Below are 12,386 nucleotides of genomic sequence, written 5' to 3'. Positions count from 1 at the left end.
TGGACAAGGAGTTTAGGACCAGCCAGTTTTAGAACTTCACATGAGGAACAAGCAGTAGTGGAATATCAAATATAAAGTTCTAGTATAACGTTAAAGACCTAAGTTAGGTAGGTAATACATTAAAATTGCTTGCATTAATGCTAGAACTATTAAGGATAAAAGAAATGAGTAGGAATTCTATGTATCTGAGCACACAAATAGGAGTTTTAAGATGTAATCAGTGACTGATATATTATACCATTATATAAAAAAGTTGATCAGGCTTATCCAAGCCACTGTAGGCCAGTAAGCCTAATGTGTGTCACAGGGAAATTAATGGAAGGAATTATTAAGAAAATGATCAAGCAGCACATGCCTCGAACAGGAGTGCTGGCAAATACTCGACACGGGTTCAGACAAGGAAGGTAGTTTTTCACATTACCACTAATATGCTGGAATTCTATGAGGAAGCAACAAAACAATACAATCAGAGAGGTACAGATGATGATATTACTTATCACATTTTCCAGAAGGCTTTTGATAAGGCACCACATCAAAGGTTGGACTTTAAACTAAAAGAAGTGGGAATTCAGGATACGGTTTGTAAGTGCTTACAAAATGGCTGAAACACAGAAAGCAAAGGGTTATGGTGAGGAGAACCTTATAAGAATTAGGTAATGTTAAAAGTGGCGTTCCTCAGAGATAAGTGCTGGGGCCACTGCTGCTGTATTTTTAACATCCATAAAAGATCTGACAAGAATATAATCAGTAAGCTGGTTAAGTTTGCAGATGATACCAAATTATGTGTGTGAGAGAGAGAGAGGTTAGGAATGAGAGGCCAGGTAATGAAGAATTAGTTAAACTGTTACAGGGGGACCTGGACAGCATACAGGATTGGGCAGATTGGTGGCAGATAAGGTTTAATGTAAGTTAATGTAAAGCATTACATGTAGGAAATAGTAATGTTATATTTGAATACACTGTGAAAGGTCTGAAATTTGAAAGTACACATTTGCAGAAGAGCCTGGGAGTCAATCATAGTGTCATAATGGTCTTGTCACATTCAACCTTAAGGCAGTTCTCAGAAGCCATTAAGAAGTCTGACAGGATATTTGCTTATATATCACAATGATTGGAGTATAAATCAAGGGAGGCTATATTTAAGTTGTACAGTGTAGTAGTAACGTCTCACCTGGTTTACTGTGTGCTGTTTTGGCCTCCATATTATAAAAAAGGCAAAGCAGCACAGAGAAGAGTGACTAGGCGGAGGTATGAGCTATGAGAAGAGACTGAAGGAGCTCAGCCTTTTCAGATTAGCAAATGGAGATTAAGAAGTGAGATGAGTGTTTAAAAATTATAGAAGGAATTAGTATAGTGGATCCCCGATGTTACTTTAAAATAACTTCTTTAGCAAGAACACTGGGACATAGATGGAAACTTGTCAAGTTTTTTCCTTTATGCCAATAACCACAGACACATAAAAAAAATGACCAAGTGGTGTTGTAGAGAGTAGAACATGAGGGACGTTCAAATCTCGACTTGATGTTATTTTGGACAACTGAGATGAATAGGATGAACAAGCTTGTTGGACTGAATGGCTTGTTCTTGTCTCACATGTTCAAATATTCTCATGTTCTTGTCTCCAGTTTTTACGTTTTCCATTTAATTTGCTTGTGTTTCACATCCAATCCCTCTGTTTTTTGTGTCTCTTTAAGATGAGGATACTGGCAGACAATTTATTTCTTTCAGTCCCAGCACCTGTCACTCCTGTCACACACCCCATTGTGTCTCTTGACCCTCACTGCCAATGGAATAAGAGTGTTGGTGCTGTGACTGTTGTCAAGCAGGTGATGCAAAATTCATTTTTGACCTTGCTTGCTTCCTCATATGTTCTCCATGGTTTTTTTTTCTTCATTAATGTTTCTTTCATTCTGCAGGCTACAGGAGAATGAGGAGCGTGCCCGAGCTTTGCAGGCAGAGCGAGAGTTTTATTCCTCACAGTCCCGAGCCCTGCAGCTCTCCTTATCTGAACTGACAGTAGAGAAGCGAAAGACTGAGGCAGAACTCAAGGTGGGTGAACGTCATTGGACTTTGGTGTCATCCTATGTGTGTGAGAGTCCAGATTATGGATGCCCTGCATTTGCAGTCAGTACTCCCCAAACCTGACCAGATGCAGACCCATATATCTCCCTAGAGAGTTTACTGTGGTCTTGATTACCGCTGTTTCCATAGCACCACACCCTAATGCAAACTCAACTATTGAACTTTTACACCACAGTATTAGCAGTCAGCTGACCAAGCACCCTGATGCTGTGTATATCGTTGCTGGGAACTTTAACCATGTGGATTTAAAACCTGTGCTCCCTAAATTCCATCAGCACGTCAAGTAAGCCACCAGAGGAGGTAACACATTGGATAAAGTCTACACAAACATTAAACAGGGCTACAGGGCTACACCGCTACCTCACCTGGGCCACTCTGACCATACATCACAGTTTTTAACACCGGCATACATTCCAATCAGGAAAACTGCCCCTAACAGCACAAGGACAGTTAAAACCTGGACAGATGGAGCTTCTCAGCAGCTGCAGGACTGTTTCAGTAGGACCAACTGGGACATCTTTGAATCTTTGAACACCCAGACCTTGAAGTGTTTAGTGACAGCGTACTGTATTATATTAAGAACTGCACAGACACTGTCACAGTGAATACACATATCTGGGTCTACCCCAATAGAAACCTAGGTTGACCAGGGAAGTCCAGAGGCTGCTGAAAGAGAGGAACACTGCCTTCAGGTCTGGTGACAAGGTCCTCTACAGCACAGCCCGTGCCAACCTAAAGAGGGGCAACCGAGAGGCCAAGTCAGACTATAAAAGGAAGATCGAGGAATACCTGGATAGCAACAACAGCAGGCAAGTGTGGATGGGTGTCCAGCATATGACCAACTACAGGACCAGTCCCTGAGCTGTGGGAGATGATTTATCGCTGGCTGAGGAACTGAACCACTACTTTGCCCGGTTTGAAGTGGATCCACCAGAGACAGCCAGACCCCATCCAGATACCAGCAACAACCCCATATTCACAGTGGGGGAGGATGAGGTGAGACCACGCTGCGGGCTGTCAACCCATGGAAGGCAGCTGGACCTGATGGCATCTCAGAATTCATGCTGACAGACTGTGCAGACCAATTGGCTGGGGTCTTCACCAGGATATTCAACCAGTCTCTGTCTCAGTCCACTGTGCCATCCTGCCTGAAATCCTCTGTCATAGTGCTTCTGGCCAAGAAACAGACCATCACCAGTCTTAATGACTATAGGCCAGTTGCACAGACCCCTGTGGTTATGAAGTGCTTCGAGAAGCTCATCAGGAAGCACATCATGTTATTCATTCCTCCCATGTTTGATCCGCACCAGTTGCCTACAGAGCAAACAGGGCTACGGAGGACGCAGTGGCCACTGTTCTCCATGCTTTTCTGTCCCATCTGGAACAGCAGGGGAGCTACGCACTGCTGCTCTTCATAGACTTCAGCTCTGCCTTTAATACCATCTTACCCCACTGACTGGTGACCAAACTGTCAGACATAGGACTTCCATACTCCACTTGCCTTTGGATCAAGGACTTCCTGAGTGATCGCACTCAGAGGGTTAGAGTGGGCCCCTACTTCTCCACACCCATCAGTCTCAGCACTGGCTCCCCACAGGGCTGTGTGCTGAGCCCCCTGCTCTATACCCTCTACACCCATGATTGCATTCCTGCCCACTACAGTATCACCATTGTTAAGTTCTCTGACAATACCACGGTAGTAGGGCTCATCTCTCGGGGGGTGAGTCCACCTACAGGGATGAGGTGGAGCGGCTGGAAACGTGGTGTAGGAATAACAACTTATGTTCCGAAATATAGCCAAGACCAAGGAGTTCATCGTGGACTTCAGGAAGAAGGCAGACAACATCCAGCCACTTATCATCAATGGGGACTGTGTGGAGAGGGTTCCAGACTTCCACTTCTTGGGAGTCACCATTAGGGAGGATTTGACCTGCGGAACACACACTGCTGAGGTAGTACAGAAGGTCCAAAAGAGACTTTACTTCCTGAGGGTTCTCAGAAAGAACAACATCCCTGAGAAACTGCTGGTGTCCTTTTACCGCTGTACAGTAGAGAGCATCCTGGTCTACTGTCTCTGTGTGTGGTTCTCCAGCTGCACAGTAGCACAGAAGAAAGAGCTCTACAGGGTCATTAAGGTCGCCCAGCGGATAGTCGGCTGTCCTCTCCCCTCACTAGAAGAACTACAGGGTGGGCCATTTATATGGATACACCTTAATAAAATGGGAATGGTTGGTGATATTAACTTCCTGTTTGTGACACATTAGTATATGTGAGGGGGAAAACTTTTCAAGATGGATGGTGACCATGGTGGCCATTTTGAAGTTGGCCATTTTGGATCCAACTTTTGTTTTTTCAATAGGAAGAGGGTCATATGACACATCAAACTTATTGGGAATTTCACAAGAAAAACAATGGTGTGCTTTGTTTTAACTCAACTTTATTCTTTCATGAGTTATTTACAAGTTTCTCTTTGTTTACAGCCATTGACATGTCGCAGAGGTTAACACGTGAGGAGCGGATAGAAATTGTGTTGATGTCTGGTGAACGCAGTAACCGGGTCATTGCAGCAGATTTCAATGCAAGACACCCTACGAGACCACCCATCTCCCATGCTACAGTTAGCAAACTGCTTGCTAAGTTTCGTGAAACTGGTTCAGTGTTGGATTTGCCAAAATGTGGACGCATGAAAACTGTCACTAATGAAGAAACATCAGTGGCTGTCCTAGCTTCATTCAGCAAGAGCCCACAGCGTAGCACTCGCCGCATGTCACTGGAGAGTGGCATTAGTCGAACATCCCTTCGGCGGATATTAGCTACTCACAAATGGCACCCTTACAAACTCCAGCTACTGCAGCATCTGAACGAGGATGACCCAGATCGGCACATTGAATTTGCAGAATGGGCAAAACAAAAATTGGAACAGGACCCTCAGTTTACGCAGATTTTGTTCAGTGATGAGGCAAACTTTTATGTGAATGGTGAAGTTAACAAACAAAACCACCGCTATTGGTGTGACACTAACCCACATTGGATAGATCCCTCCAGGACTGTTGGAACAAAAAAATTGATGGTATGGTGTGGTATTAGGGGTACAAAGATAGTGGGGCCATTCTTCATCAATGGAAACCTCAAGGCCACTGGATATGCGAAATTGCTACATGATGACGTGTTTCCCTCTTTATGCACTGAAGCTGGCACGTTCCCTGAGGTTTTCCAGCAAGATGGTGCACCACCACATTATGGGTGTCAGGTCCGAGCATTCCTAGATGAACAGTTTCCTGGAAAGTGGATTGGTCATCGTGGGCCAGTATAATGGCCCCCAAGGTCTCCTGATCTGAACCCCTTAGACTTTTATCTTTGGTGTCATTTGAAGGTAATTGTCTATGCTGTGAAGATACGAGATATGCAGCACCTGAAACTACGGATACTGGAAGCCTGTGCTAGCATTTCTCCTGCGGTGTTGCTATCAGTGTGTGAAGAGTGGGAGAAGAGGGTTGGATTGACAATCCAACACAATGGGCAGCACATTGAACACATTTTATAAGTGGTCAGAAACTTGTAAATAACTCATGGAAGAATAAAGTTACGTTAAAACCAAGCACACCATTGTTTTTCTTGTGAAATTCCCAAAAAGTTTGATGTGTCACATGACCCTCTTCCTATTGAAAAAACAAAAGTTGGATCCAAAATGGCCGACTTCAAAATGGCCACCATGGTCACCATCCATCTTGAAAAGTTTTCCCCCTCACATATACTAATGTGCCACAAACAGGAAGTTAATATCACCAACCATTCCCATTTTATTAAGGTGTATCCATATAAATGGCCCACCCTGTACATAGTTCCTGTTGTCTCTTCAGGACCCATCACACCCAGGACATGCATTGTTTGAACACCTGCCTTCAGGCAGACGTTTCAGATCCATAAAGACTGAGAAACAATTTCTATCCTTTAGCCATCAGCATGCTGAATGCTGCTAAGTGGTCAATCTGACCGAGTCCACTCTCATGTTTACAATGCAGCTCAAAGTTAACATTGGATAAGGGACAAGTGCAATATGATGTATGTATGAGTGGAAAACATTGTTCTGCTGTTATGGACTATTTTGGTACTTATTTTATTCCCTTTTTATTTTAGTTTTAACTTGAGTAATTGTGTTTTTTTATTTTTTTTCCTTTTATTGCACCTAAAAGTTAATTGTACAATGTCTCATTGCTACAATGACAATAAAGATTTTGATTTCATTTCATTTGACATTTTACAGGAAGCGAGAGGAAAAAAAAAACATGACTGAAATGCTCTATGAAATCTTAATGAGTCCATGGTATGCATGTCATGAGTGGTTGTTGTTTACCAGTTTGGCCTGCACTCCTGAGTGGTCTGTGACTTTGCCACATCCAGATGATCCTGCCATGCTCAGCTCAAACACTTCTCATGCTGTGCCATGGCCTCTAGCACCACTCGGATCAGGGCAACATATTCCTGAAAAAGTTTTTCTTTGTAACTTTAAGAAATAAAAATACAAAAAAAAAAAAAAAGAAAGTTAAATATGAACCAGAAGATACATACCATGTACCATCCATCCATCCATTTTCTAACCCGCTGAATCCGAACACAGGGTCACGGGGGTCTGCTGGAGCCAATCCCAGCCAACACAGGGCACAAGGCAGGAACCAATCCTGGGCAGGGTGCCAACCCACCGCAGGACACACACAAACACACCCACACACCAAGCACACACTGGGGCCAATTTAGAATCGCCAATCCACCTAACCTGCATGTCTTTGGATTGTGAGAGGAAATCGGAGCACCCGGAGGAAACCCACGCAGACACGGGGAGAACATGCAAACTCCACGCAGGGAGGACCTGGGAAGCGAACCCGGGTCTCCTAACTGCGAGGCAGCAGCACTACCACTGCGCCACCGTGCCGCCCTACCATGTACCACATTTATAAATTTCCTTAGAATATTGTAAGAAATGTTTTCATTTTATAAGTTTCAAATGTCTCTGAAGTGCAATTTGCATTACTTCTCCACACTGAGAGTGTCTGAGTATCACTATATGAGCATTTCGAAGCCACATGTCAGTAGCTCATATTGATGTTTATTTTCTGATTTTTCAGATATCGTTTTGTGCATATATATATATATATATTATATTATATTATATTATATTATATATAGTTTCCTCCGTGTCTGCGTGGGTTTCCTCCGGGCACTCTGGTTTCCTCCCACAGTCCAAAGACATGCCAGTTAGGTGGATTAGTGATTCTAAATTGGCCCCAGTGTGTGCTTTTTGTGTGGGTGTGTTTGTATGTGTCCTGCGGTGGGTTGGCACCCTGCCCAGGATTGGTTCCTGCCTTGTGCCCTCTGTTAGCTGGGATTGGCTCCAGCAGACCCCCGTGACCCTGTGTTCGGATTCAGCGGGTTAGAAAATGGATGGATACTAAGTATATATTGAAAAAGACAGGGAGTGCAACTGAGCCCCTAAACCCCAATCACATCATACTAAACAGCCACAGATGTGAAATAAAGATTTTTATTGCACCAAAATACCTTCTTTTCTATCTAATCCACAATCCTTTTCCTCCTCCAGGTGAGCTTTGCCTTTTGCCTACCAACTGTGACTCAATGGAGGAGGCTGAACGGCTCACTTTTATGTCAGACCTGGGAGTATTTTGGGTAGTGGGGCGTAGCCTGACAGAAGCACTTCTGGCTCAGACAGGAGCCTCCTGAAACAGGGAGTCCCTCTCCGTGCAGCACCCCCTGGTAGCACCCTAGGCCAGGATTGTCCCTCAGAACTACAACTCCCATCTGTCTCTCGGGACGTCCATACTGAGTCCACGCCAGCACAGCATTGCCACCTATTAGACTGGGGGATAAGCTGCCCTGAATGCAACGACTCCTCCTCATTATCCATTAATTCATCCCTTTGTAAGGGATGTTGCCTCAGAGCCATCCCAGCCAGGAAAGGGTCCAGTACAGTACTCCAAATATATATACTGTATTTGTTTTTCTAATGTCATAAAGAGACTGCTGAATTCAAGTAAACAAGCAGCATGTTCCACGGAGATGGTTTAAGAAACTGTCTGTTGTCATGTTCTTTCATGCACCTAGTAAGACTTGCTAGTTGGCACATACAGTTTACATGACAGAATAAGAGCTGAATTCAAGAGATATTAAAGAACAAATATATAATGGAGAAAGACTTATTTTAGGCTGGTTGTGCTCTGTGCTAAAGCACCTCATGTCTTTTAACCAATTAGAGTATAATAGCATTTATAAAAGCATTTATTAAACAGTAGCATTAAGCATTTATTCAGCACTGTTATGCAAATTCAGTTGCCTACCTGTACTGTTTTAACAGACTGCTGTGATATGCACTCCCTCTTCAGCACTTGCGGTAAGAGATAATTAAAGACTCAATGGACAGCTTTTCTCATGCTTGGTTTCTGACTCGAAGAGGTTTTATCAAACTTGTCCCAGTAGAGGATAATTAATTTTTTTTGTTCATTTCTACCACGTTCTACACATCTCAAATGAGACCAAGATCAGGCTTCAAGGCCCAGTGGTTCATGAGTTTTTGCGTGACAGACGGACAACACTTAGCATTTTATACATTGTGGAGACCAGCCTCGATACAGACAGGCAGACACTGAGGGTTTAAAACACCACACACGTTTATTCTCCATATTTACAAAAGTCCCGCACACAACCCAGTGCCCCCACACTACACACCCTTAAGTCTGGGCTCTTCAAAAGTCCTTTCTTTGCCGCCTCAACTTCTTTCCTCTGAACTTCGTCCTCGTCCAACCAAATCCAGCTGCTGACTGGAGGGAGGCGGACCCTTTTATGTCCACCCGGACGTGCTCCAGGTGCCCTCTGACGAGCTTCCTGTGGCACTTCCTGGTGTGTACCACTGTAAGCAAAAACACAGCATGTTGTCAGATGTACGTAGATAAAACTATACGGTCAACCCAAACCAAATGATCACAAAAGTACAAATACTTCTTGACTCATCCTCGTAGTTTGTTATCTTTGATAGTTTTAGATTTAGATGTTTCCATTTCGGCTGGGTTTTCATATTGAAGCTTTACAGACAGACATTCAGTGTACTGGAAACAGAGCCCCATGTTTTTATACAAATGTTTAAGTTAATTTATTAGCCCACCTTATAACCCCAAATAGTACTTCCAGACCTCAATACCTTCTCAGTTTGCTGGAGTTAGGATTTCAAGATCTCACAAGAATAAAAGAGATCAGAGTGAACCCCTCGAGAAGCATTATGTGGATTGTGGTAATGAAACTCAAAAGCTTAGGGATGGCACTGGGTTTGGCATGCACTACAATTTTTCTTGCCAATAGCTTTAGAAAGTACCAAGGGACATGCCGTCCCACATTGTAACATCTTTTACTTCTCTGATAAGTTTTAAAGTTTTTTTTAAATCAATTGTAATTTGTAAGACGCTTTCCTCATTACTTTTTATCTTTTTAAGGCAGAGATTGAGGTCCGTGTTAAACTGGAACAGAGGCTGAAGCTTGCAGAGGAAGCCCTCCAGAGTCTGGAACAAGGCCTGAACTCACAAGAGAGATCTCAGGAGAAGGACGAGCAGATGAAAGGCGACGTGAGCCAGCTAAAAAGTGAGAGCAGAATACTGAATTGCCATTCAGCTAAATGTGGGTTGGAGAAAGCAGGCGAAGTAGGTGGCTAGATGGCTGTGTTGTGTGCACCGACTTACCTCCGATAACAGTGTCTGTGTTTGGAAATATAAAAATGTGTCAGCTGGAGGGAATGAGCAAATTAAGACTCAAATATTTCAAAAGAAAGAATATTGAACTACCTTTTGAAAGTCTTTTAAGGCACTCTGCTGGGATTGCCTCCAGCTCCTGCGACCCCGTTTTGGATTAATTAAGCAGGTCTGAGAATTGAGGGGTCACAATTAAAAGCCAAATATTCTATACATTAAAGTAGTTTTATTTCAAAGAGGTGAGGTGTTAACAAATGGAGAATGTAAGATAACAATGAAAAGCAATGTCAAATGAAAATGTAATGCACTAATAACAAGTAAGACTGCAAATACAAATGGAGTGGCTGGTCCACATCCAAAGAACACTCCGTACTTACCTCTCGATTGTGCGTCTCCTCCTTGATAAACAGGACTTCCTTCCTTGTTCCCACCACCTGAGCTCTTGTCGCTGATTCACTTCCCATTCCAAAGATTAGTTGCTTTATGGTTAGAATGAACTTTTAAGCTCGGGCTAGTGGTTACTTCCAGTATGACATGCTAACCACTTCTGCATTCCTGACAACTGTGGAGAGGCTCTAGGGCTGCGGTTTTTAAAGTTCCCTCTAGTGCAGTGGTTCTGATAGTGTTTTGGACTGATGGCCACTTGTCATAGTCAATGATATGGAGGACCACCTGTGGCCAAACCTGCATTTTACCATAAAATTTTGCATGACAATAATCACATTCTTTTTTTCTACAGGTACTCATGTGAAAAATAATATAATAATATGAGGGACAAAGAAGAAGAGTTAACATACAAACTCAAATAATTAGTAGGCCTGAACAGGGACGTGTATTGGAAAGCGTCTCCATAGCTTAAGTGCCTCCACTATGCCTGCTGTTCTGCCCTTGGAATAGATAGATAGATAGTGTCAGGGATGCCAGGGGCAATGACCCGGCCGGGACGCCGTGAGGGACCGGAAGTGGGTCTAAGCCCACCCTGGATCACGTGGGGGCCGCCTTCCTGGTTGCTCTGGGGGCCACAGGTACAGGGCATGGAAGCTCCACCCTGTAGGGGCCCGTGGTCACCGCCAGGAGGCGCCCCAATGCCTTGGGGACCTGTTACCCCAGCACTTCTGCCACACCAGGAAGTGCTGGGGGGAAGAATTAGGACGGCGCCCGGAGAGCTGCCGGGAGGACAGCCGGGAACACCTGGGGCTCATCCGGGGACTGTTTAAAAGGGGCCGTCTCCATTCATTGAGTGCTAGAGTCAGGTGGAAGGAGGACAAGGCAGAAGAGAGTGGAGGCGGCCCGAGAAGAAGGCATTGTGGCCAGGACTGAGTGTCATTTTGGGGTTTGTGCACTTTATGGACTTTGGATTGGGTCTAAGTGACCATTATTATATTAGTAAATATTGTAAATAAACGTGTGGTGGTATTTTAACAGCATGTCCGCCTGTCTGTGTCCGGGCCGCGTCCACAATAGATAGATAGATAGATACTTTATTAATCCCAAGGGGAAATTCACATAATCCAGCAGCAGTATACTGATACAAAAAACCTTATTAAATTAAATAGTAATAAAAATGAAAAAATGAAAAAGCAGACAATAACTTTGAGTAATGTTAGCATTTACTCCCCCGGGTGGAATTGAAAAGTCGCATAGTGTGGGGGAGGAACGATCTTCTCAGTCTGTCAGTGGAGCAGGACGGTGACAAAAGTCTGTCACTGAAGCTACTCCTCTGCCTGGAGATGAAACTGTTCAGTGGATGCAGTGGATTATTCATGATTGACAGGAGTTTGCTTAATGCCCGTCGCTCTGCCACAGATGTTAAACTGTCCAACTTTACTCCTACAATAGAGCCTGAATTCTTAACAAGTTTGTCCAGGCGTGTGGCGTCTTTCATCTTTATGCTGCCACCCTAGGACATCACCGCGTAGAAGAGGGCACTCGCCACAACTGTCTGGTAGAACATCTGCAGCATCTTATTGCAGATGTTGAAGGACGCCAACCTTCTCAGAAAGTATAGTCTGCTCTGACCTTTCTTACACAGAGCATCAGTATTGGCAGTCCAGTCCAATTTGTCATCCAGCTGCACTCCCAGATATTTATAGGTATGCACCCCCTGCTCACAGTCACCTCTGATGATCACAGGGTCCATGAGGGTCCTGGGCCTCCTACAATCCACCACCAGCTCCTTGGTTTTTCTGGTGTTAAGGTGTAAGTGGTTTGAGTCACAACATTTAACAAATTCTTTGATTAGCTTCCTGTACTCCTCCTCCTGCCCACTCCTGATGCAGCCCACAATAGCAGTGTCATCAGCGACTTTTTGCACGTGGCAGGACTCTGAGTCATATTGGAAGTCTGATGTATATAGATTGAACAGGACCAGAGAAAGTACAGTCCCCTGCGGCGCCCCTGTGTTGCTGACCACAATGTCAGATAAATAAATATACTCTAAGAAAGACAACAAAATACCTAGGAACCCCCTTAAACTCACAGAGTGCTGACATTTACGTGATTATACAGATAATGTTTGATCTCCTGGTCCTTTTCTATTTAAATCTGCCCTCTGCT

At 44.0% G+C, this 12,386-nt stretch overlaps 1 protein-coding gene across 2 annotated transcripts in view; it reads left to right on the top strand.

Annotated features, from left to right (window-relative positions):
* Window positions 1-12,386, top strand: part of plekhd1 (pleckstrin homology domain containing, family D (with coiled-coil domains) member 1) — a 91,436-nt gene that overhangs the window by 63,150 nt on the left and 15,900 nt on the right. For both annotated transcript variants that reach the window (XM_039741749.1, XM_039741750.1), the window contains exons 10-11: window positions 1,917-2,049; window positions 9,579-9,723. In XM_039741749.1, the coding sequence (XP_039597683.1) occupies window positions 1,917-2,049; window positions 9,579-9,723 (278 nt within the window). The remainder of the gene's footprint in view (window positions 1-1,916; window positions 2,050-9,578; window positions 9,724-12,386) is intronic.

The sequence above is a fragment of the Polypterus senegalus genome, chromosome 18, assembly GCF_016835505.1.
Source record: "Polypterus senegalus isolate Bchr_013 chromosome 18, ASM1683550v1, whole genome shotgun sequence".
NCBI classification, from domain to species: domain Eukaryota; kingdom Metazoa; phylum Chordata; class Cladistia; order Polypteriformes; family Polypteridae; genus Polypterus; species Polypterus senegalus.
The sequence above is the reverse complement of the archived record's forward strand: the minus strand, read 5'-3'. Positions and strand labels throughout refer to the sequence as shown.